At 41.8% G+C, this 8,847-nt stretch overlaps 1 protein-coding gene across 1 annotated transcript in view; it reads right to left on the reverse strand.

Annotated features, from left to right (window-relative positions):
* The window catches only part of CASD1 (CAS1 domain containing 1), a 19,810-nt gene extending 11,551 nt beyond the window's left edge, over nt 1-8,259 (reverse strand). The window contains exons 1-6 of the mRNA XM_009874193.1: nt 8,162-8,259; nt 7,381-7,501; nt 5,852-5,896; nt 3,704-3,766; nt 2,302-2,346; nt 363-486 (exon numbers count right to left, since the gene is read on the reverse strand). Coding sequence (XP_009872495.1) covers nt 363-486; nt 2,302-2,346; nt 3,704-3,766; nt 5,852-5,896; nt 7,381-7,501; nt 8,162-8,184 — 421 coding nt within the window. The 5' untranslated portion in view covers nt 8,185-8,259. The remainder of the gene's footprint in view (nt 1-362; nt 487-2,301; nt 2,347-3,703; nt 3,767-5,851; nt 5,897-7,380; nt 7,502-8,161) is intronic.
* Nucleotides 8,260-8,847: the final 588 nt, after the last annotated feature.

Consider the following 8,847-nt stretch of genomic DNA (forward strand, 5'->3'; position numbering starts at 1 on the left):
GGCCACCTGAAAACGTAACAGAATACGACCAGAGGAACACAGCTGGTTTACGCACTTCTGTTCCTGACTCCTGGAGGCAGGTTTGGAGCGCAGCACAGGGAGAACAGACCATGCATATCGAGTCGGAGAGGAAGCTAACGAAGAATTAAGAAAGATTTCCCAGAGAGCTGTAAACTCTCCATCGCCAGTAACAGCCAGTGAGTACCCTCTGGGTAAGGCTGCAAGGCAGGCGGGACTGCCGTTCAGCCAGTGCCCCTTTTCTTCTGCAAGCAAGCAACACAGGCAAGTTTTCCACATCCGCCAAGACACTGATTCCACAGACGGCGACAGTACCAACTGTTACCTACTGTGCGTTACTTTACCTTGCAAGACCCAGTACACATCACTACTTGTGGCTAATTTTTCCAAAAGCGGTGCAATTGAAGTGATATTGGTTTTATACTGAGAGAGGGCTTCGTTGCTGCCATTGTGAATCTTGATAGACCACTGGAGAGAGAAAGAGATTCAGAACCTGTATGTTCGAGGACGCTTAATTAACCAGTTTCACTGCTCTGTTAGGAGCTGTTTTTCTTTATTTCTATAAAGCCAAGATTATTTATCTAGTCTTTGCTCTGAAGTGCTAAGAAGTTTATTTTGGACCAAGCAGTTGCCTCGACAGATTAATACATTCAAACAGAGCACTGAAACGCAGAGTATGTAACATTCAGCTTAGCATGGATTTGATTTTTCATACATTAAGTGATGCAAAGTGTTTTCATTAAAAGTCCCTTGACATTGAACAGTGATGAAGTAGCAAAGCCAATCACCTTATTATAAAAATTACAGCTAATTTGGCCAATTTTTATTCTAGGAAAACTGACCACCGCAAGAGTGTAAATACCTACAAAAAATTCTTGCTGTAAGCCTAGTGGACTGATTAATCCACTTCCTGAAACTGTTATTGAATACAAATGAATACGTCACGAAACCAAACAGCTTGCAGCTGCTCCAGGGACTCACACTCTGGAGGGGGGAAGAAAAGTTTCTTCCAGTAGCCAAATCTTTACTTGTGAAATATCTACAGTATTTAAACAAACATTTTAAGATGTGTTTTCTATTCAGATAGGAAGCAGAGCACTGCAGAGACATTCTCAGAGCATCTCCTTTTCCCAAGGTAAGCAAGCGGTAAGTTTTGTACTAGCTGGAGCTTCTCCAGCTTGTAAGACTTTACTTCTCTTTATAAACTGTTACGCAGCTGACCCCTGAGGACAGACACGTCCAGGGCAAGTTGTGTGACCAAACCAATAGTTCAATTAACACTGCAGGTTAAGTTTGGAAGTGCTGACAAATCCAAGGGCACGCACCGATTTAACCCAGTAAGGGGCTGCCAGCCTCGTGCTAGCCGCTGTCCTGCCCTTCGCTTCTCTGCAAGTCCCTTAAACCAGGGCATGTTTATCTTCAGCCAACTCTAGACACCACTATTAGCGCTCTGTGTTCATATATCGGTGTTTTAAAGAGCTGAGCATTACACGGTATTTGTTGGTTGGTATCTCCTCCTACCCACAAAGGACAACAAGCTATGGCTCATGTATAAATATGCGTTAGAGGAATTATTTAGCTAAAAGTCCCCTAGTTTTGCATCCTCACTCTCTGCATGCCTGAACACCATCCACTTATAATGGCATTTTTTGCGTGAGATACGGTGACTCATGCTAGCAAGACACGCCAGATTCTCAAGCGGTGCAGAGCTAGTCTAGGCGTCCTAAGGTTCCCAAAGCTCAGGCCTTTACGTGGATCCTATAGGGGAAGGGAATTTAGGGGGTTCACCTGTGAGGAAACAAAGAATTTCTCATTTCTCAGGCAATGTGTGGAGTCTGGACTAGACTGCTCAGGGGGGCTGTTGAGTTCTGTCCCTGGAAGTTTTGAAGGACTGGTTGACTCTCGTCAAGTACAACATGGGTATACCTGACTAAAAGGAGTTTATTAAAAATGCATCTCACTTAGTACACAAGTACTTTTATTTAACTTTTTTAAATGAATAGTCTGCTTTTAACAAAGGTTCCTTATTAGCTAGGAGCAAGTTAATCAATACTAACCAACCACTATTTCTGCCAAAAAGCAAGTACTGTGCAGCGCACAGCTGTGATAAAATATATCTGATATTTCAGAACTACTTGTTACAGCAGCAATTCACTGAGAGTGTATTTTTTATTGTAAATTGGGTTTAACAACTTCATCACGTAACCAACTTGAAAGCATAAAAGTTATCATGCCAGAACTTTCTATACTAAAATGCTCCATATATATATATATAAAACTTACCGTGGCAGCTCCTGCTACAATTATATCGGGTTTTGTCACAGAATTCTAAGACACAAAGTAAAAGGAAATGAGTTTTTAAATATTCACAAATTCTACTTATTATCATACTGAGCATGTTAATTGACACTAATTTTTTCATTAACCGTGACTCCACTTGTCCACCAGTTAATGGTTACAAAAGAACAGACTGCAGATACAACACAGAGAACACCCACTAGCGATAAACCACAATTTTCACAGAACAGAATCTGCAAAAGCACAAAGCATCAATACGCACTTACCATCTTTATTAATTTAGCAGCACAAGCTGTCTTTAAAAGCTATTTAAACATCTCCTCCTAAGGTCAATCAAACTGTAGATCACACTAGCGAAGTATTTTTGCTTTCGGTGTCTCTCAAACAGCTGGTTTGAGGTGATGTACTCCCTGGCACGACCCCAAACCCGCTGCAAAACCCCAAGAGACAGCTGTTGCCCCAGAAATCTGAAAATGATGCCTAGGACAGGGAACAGACCGGGCACTCGAACAGAAGAGCACAAGAAAGCAGAGAGTGCTGCTCACCTGGCTACTGCTGCCTTGACACAGCAAGGCTTTAGGAGCTCTCTGGTTTTTGTAGTAACAACAGAAAAAGGAAAACTGCTGGTACCTTCAGCAGTCTGGATGGAAGGGGTTGTGCCACAGTGACCAAAGTGTAGCAACAGAATCCCTGCGGGCTGTTGCTACATAACTCTGGGCTACTTAAGTGTCAGCAAAGGAAGGAGCAAGGCAAAGCTGTTGCCAGTCTGTGAAGGTGTTACTCGTTATCAGGCTTACATCCAGGCATGACAACCTGCATCATAACTGAAACATGTAAAATTATTAGTACGGAACTTGAGGGGAGAAAAAAAAAATCAAGGCATTCTTGACTGTCACAAATTGCCTTCGTCCTTCCGTTTGGAACACTCAAATTAACATAAATATAAAATAACGAAATCATAGAATACCCTAAGTTGGAAGGGACGCAAAAGGATCAAAAACGTTTGATCACATAAAAGCGGAGCCATCACAGACACAGAGGAAGCGAAACGCCAAATCACAGTAAAAAGTTTTCAGCTCTTAAAAAGACGAATCAACATGTTTCTAGGAAATGGGGTTTTACTGGTTTGGTTTGGGTTTTTTTTTTGACCCAGGTGAAACCCTCCTTAGGAGACGAGATGTCCAGAAACATACACACCAGTAAATATTCCCCTTCCACCGTTTTGAGGTTAAATTTCAGATTTCTGGTAGATAACTGACTGAATTCATGTGATATGTGGCAGTTGCTGGGCTCCTACGAATTATAGTTGCATTTATGAAAAAAAGAAGAAAGGTAGTAGTCCTGTCAGCCACCATATTTTCCTAAAATAAAGTTTTTAAAGACAAACCTCAGTCCAAGATTTGATACGTTGCCTCATAGAGCCATTAACTTCTGGATACCACAGGAAATCCTGTAAAACAAATGCAGAGTTACTCCATAGGCTTAAAAACAAGCAGGAGACTAATAACAAAAATTCACAAAACCAAATTAATTGCCATCAATTCAACTGTGAAGGAAGAACGCTTGGCCCAAAGTGAGATTTCCTTCATAGTTAGCATGAAAAGCCTGACATCTTGCTCTAGCATGGAAAACAGAAAGAAGGAAAAAACCAAAAAAAGGGAAAATAACCCAAAACAACAGAACACTAAATGTTGTCCACATGAAAAAAGAAATTTTCATTTGCAGTACAGGTGTGGGGATTTCATTAAGAAGATAAATTTTTAGCCTCTGCCAAATGGGATGTCCTTGGGCTTCCAAGGACAGGGATAAAACACAGCTCACACCTAAAACCTATTTGTTAGAACTTGCTTTTTGCTCAGTTTCCCCCCAGTTTTCACCAACAGGTTTCCTGTGTTTCAGAACTTAATATATTGCTGGCATGAAATCACACTTTTCAAGCAAAAAGAAAACCTAACAATTTACTTTACAACTTCATAAATTATCAGCTGTTTACATCTAGTAGTGCCCTGGCATTACCTATGGACATTTTATTAGATGTCACAAGTTGTCCAACCTTCACCTGGAAGCACTAGACTTACCATGAGGAAACTTCACAACCCAGAATGCAGAAGCACTACCAGCAGAGGGAAAATCTCTACCGACCACTTGCACAGACCTAAAGATTTTGGCAGGTCACTTGAGTACTGTCAGTTCCCTATTTGGAAGGAATCTGCGAGTGATCACACAGCCCTCTGCCCTGGCTGAAGGACGGAAGGGTCGGCGGGATGACTAGAAAGGGCAAAATTAAAACTCGTCACTTGTTCTCAGTGATTTTCTCATTCATTGGTCAAGTAGTTTCCACATTAGATTACTGGCTCGCAGCCACTCGGGATGTGGAAATTCAGCCACCAGGCCCATAATGTCAACAGCAACACGGCACCGAAACAAGGAAGCAGCAGCCTGGTGACATATTCTTAACCACCTGGACATCTCCCAAAAGTGCCAACCTGCCATCTCAGATCTCGGTGGTTAGACACCTCCCAAGGCTTGAGGATTCGGGAAGGTGCAGCTCTGTGTCAGGCTGGGCCAACATAAATCACACTGTCCCGCCTTGTGCTCTGCACACTCGTATAACCACAGGATGAGCCACATCAGACCTGCCCCAAAGGAACCCTACCAGGTAAGTTTATGGCTGAATCGACTCCCAAACCAGCCCTCTCCACCGCTGTCCCAGGGCCAGTTACAGCCCCAAACCAGGAACACCCCATGCAGTGGGACAGCGTGTTCTGAAATTGCCACGGGCTCACACCCAAAAACGTTATTCTCTGTTCTTCACCTTAACCGCGTCCACACACAGGTACTGAAACTGGCTCGCAGCAAACAACTCTGCTGCTCTGGTTTTCCCGAACAGAGACCGACTTGTCTCTAGGGCACAAACACATCCACGACCAGCAGAACCCCAGCGCTGCCGACAGCTGTCCCAGGCAGCACAGCCAGCAGTTCAGGGCACCGTTCCCACTGCCAGGGCAGAGGAGAACAGAGTCCTTCAGAAAACCTACCTCCAGCACTCTGCTAGTTTGCTTTTTTACATATCCACAGGATAATCAACATTGTGCTTATTTCTCCAAGCGAAAACAGTCGAAGGAATACTTGCTGGGACAGCAGAGAGAGCTCACAGGCAATTAGTGCAATTACCACCGCAACTAAGTTAGCCCCAGGAACGCACTCTCACACCGGTGGAAGAGTAAACTTCCCGGCAAAAGCTATTCTTGGGAAGCCCAGAGACAAAAAGAAAAATTATACAAGCTTCCAGGGCTTCTGCCCAAAGCTAAGACAGAATACAAGTATTCAAAGCCAAAGTCTCTCAAAGAATATAACACGTTAAGATACACTTTGTGGAAAATTTATAAAGAATGTTGACGGCCTCAAGCTTCTTTTCACTTTTATAGCACTTGTGGAAATTTGAAAAAATCCGGCTCTGGCTGCAATTCGGATTACATTGTATCAAACAATAATGTGATTACGGCTTGTAATTTAACGCTAGATAAAAGCTTACCACTTTAATTGAAGCAGATTTATCTTCAAACAGGATATTTCCATGCTGTCAAAAAACCCAAAACAATAAAACCAAAGTAAGACAAACATTCAGAACGAAAATATTTACATTCGTGTGTTAACTTGCTCTCACCCCGAGGTTTCCCTTCAGTAGAAAGGATTTTTCTTGTATAAACTTGTCAGTACACTCAGGCAAAATATTTATGTTACTTTCTGGATAAAACAAGCTACTCACATGAAGCGTTATTTTTCCCAGACGAAATCTAACCACCAAAGTCTCAAATGCTTTCTGCTCATTCTGTTACAAGAGTGTAAAACATTTTCCCAAATTTAGCCTCCCAAAATGAGAAAAACCTAACACTTTTTAACTCTTTCTTTTCTTACACTTCCTTTCCCCGTGCCTTCTTTTTCATCTGCCCATCTTCTTTGTACAAAAGAACCAACATAGTTTTAATTAAAGAATGAGAGAAAATAATGTCAGGCAGAGATGAAGTCTGGAATGCCTTAGAGTGCATTTGCTGGGTGAGATTGCAAGAAAACAGAAAATCCCCCTTTAAAATACTGCCAGATACAGCAATGATTTCATCCCTGGGCCAGAAGAACAAGTGTAATTTCTCTTCTACAAACTGAGATCTTGATTTCATAAATACTTGACCAAAGATTCCCCCTGACTTAAAATCAGTTCTAGCCCTCTCACCACCACTTTTGGGCAGCAGCTGTGACCTAACCAACAGGCTAGAAGAACCAGAGCTGTCTCAGCAAACACCTTGCCTTGACAAGCGAAAGCGACTGCACGCTGTCTGTTGGACAAAATGGAAAAATAACTGGCAAATCTCATGTGCAGATGAAAGCAAAATGTTTTTTTCCACCACATGTGCACATACATCCATGAAGGGATATGCCTAAGAACCGTGGCACAGCAAAAAAAAAGATACTAAAATATTCTGTTCAACAAATGATCCAGCTAAATCCTTTCTCACTGCTTCTACCCAGCAAGGTACAGCTTACATTCCTCACCTTAGAAAATTCAGACAGTTCTTCAGCACCCATCAAAAGGAAGGTAAAAAGCTATTTTTAGTTTCAGCTCAAGTTACACCGGGAAACCTGTCATTGCCCCAAGGATTTTTACGAACAGATTAGATCAGCAATTTCACTGACATTTAAAATGACAAATTATAAGCCATGAATTACTACTATTTAAAAACACACAAAGGAGCAATCATTTCTTCATCAAGAAACTAAATATGAAGCGTAAGTTGCTATGGGATGAGGCAGCTTCGTTAATTTATTCCCAGGCTGCTGCGAGCTTTCTCTCAAGCTTCCCAGTTCACTTCTCAGATTCTCAACCTGTACCAAAACGATTCTCTCAGTCTAATGTTGTTCTTCTCCTAAAGACTTTTCTGTGGTTCTTCTTCCTGTTGGCTAGGCCAGCAAATGGTACCATTTCTTGCTTTTTTGAACTTTAGGGCAGAGTTAGGAGGTAAATTAGGAAGAAAGAAACAGAAACGCCATCAAAATGAACTGTCTCACCTTATTTCCTTCTTCTTTGACTTGAGGATTTAAGAGTTTTATAAATGAATAGAACAGCTGTCGAATTCTAGAATCTCCTATAAAGACAATATGTTTGTCTATGAGGCAATTTTTCGCTTCACTGCAAAACAAAACAGCAACATTCATGTTACAGGGAATTTATATGTTAGGGAAAAGCCTTTAGAAAATCTACAGAGCATTACAGAGAATTCTAAGCATTACAGCCAGCTCCAAGGGACGGTAAATCTGTTTTTAAAAATGTTGAATTAATAAAAAGTTCAGCGGTGTTTGCAGAGAAACGAGAGGGAACTCCCGCTAATATGATCAGGCAAACAACCAAGCATGCTGTCCTACCACTGGGGTGCTGCAAACACAGTAGTTTACAGAATAATCCTGAAAAATGAGGTTCTCTTAACAGCTGAAAAAGAAGTGATTGGTAGTTTTGTGATTTTTTTTACTTGTGGTTCTACACTAGGCCAGCATTTTCCCTTTCAGCAAATCTGAGAGGGACGTACGAAGCTACGCGGCCTCTTGCAGCACCTTGTGGCTCTGCGTAACATGCATCAGTACCACCACCACCACCATCTATTTGTAGCTTTATTTACAAACACAACTACTAGACACACGGGCAATGTACAAGGAAAAAGCCTTCTCATAAATGCTGCGTATTTTTGAAAGCCTGGAGAAGCAGCTACGAAGTGAAAAACAGATGACACTGCAGTCACTACAGCTGCAGTCAAATGACTCCAGGCAGATGAATGGAAGATTTAAGTTTTCTTACCTATTTTTGTATTTGTGCATCATACAACTGTGGGGCTGCCATACTTTTTCTCCAAGAAATCTCCCACTGGACAGAAGATACTCGCACGTATCGCCACCTTTAAAATGTTTTATTAAGATTAGAATTCCAGCGGCATGAAAGTTAAACCATAGCCCTGTTGCTTTAACCAAACAAGCAGAAAAAAGCGGTAATATTCAAAACATGGGAATTGAAGCAATTGCCGGCAGTTAGCAAATTTAACTTATTGTGAAAACATCCCACACCAGTTCCTGCAAATTGCTTCTCACTGACGATGCCACACTTCTCTGTAAATGACTCCTCTATCCACAAAACGTCAGTGATCTCACTCCTGCTGGCAGGAAGATGTGACCTCGCATGGCTTTTCCACTGAAAGATGTCAATCCACTGCGCTATCTGCTACCCAGAATACACCAAAACGAAATTAATGATCAGTATAACGATCACTCAATATAACGATCTTCACCATACGCAGCATCTTGTCTAGAACATGAATTTCAACATCAGATTTGCAAAACCGTCTGCTCCATCTCCTCGCTTGAGACGTCGCGATCCCCTTAGAACAGGTGAAATTATGTGCTGAGTTAATATGCAAAACAGAAAAACCTGGACACAAAAACTTGCTGATCGTTCTGAACCGCAGGTTCTTTTGTCAGTCGAGAAGTTTT

The sequence above is a fragment of the Apaloderma vittatum genome, unplaced genomic scaffold (assembly GCF_000703405.1).
Source record: "Apaloderma vittatum isolate BGI_N311 unplaced genomic scaffold, ASM70340v1 scaffold1208, whole genome shotgun sequence".
Lineage (NCBI taxonomy): Eukaryota > Metazoa > Chordata > Aves > Trogoniformes > Trogonidae > Apaloderma > Apaloderma vittatum.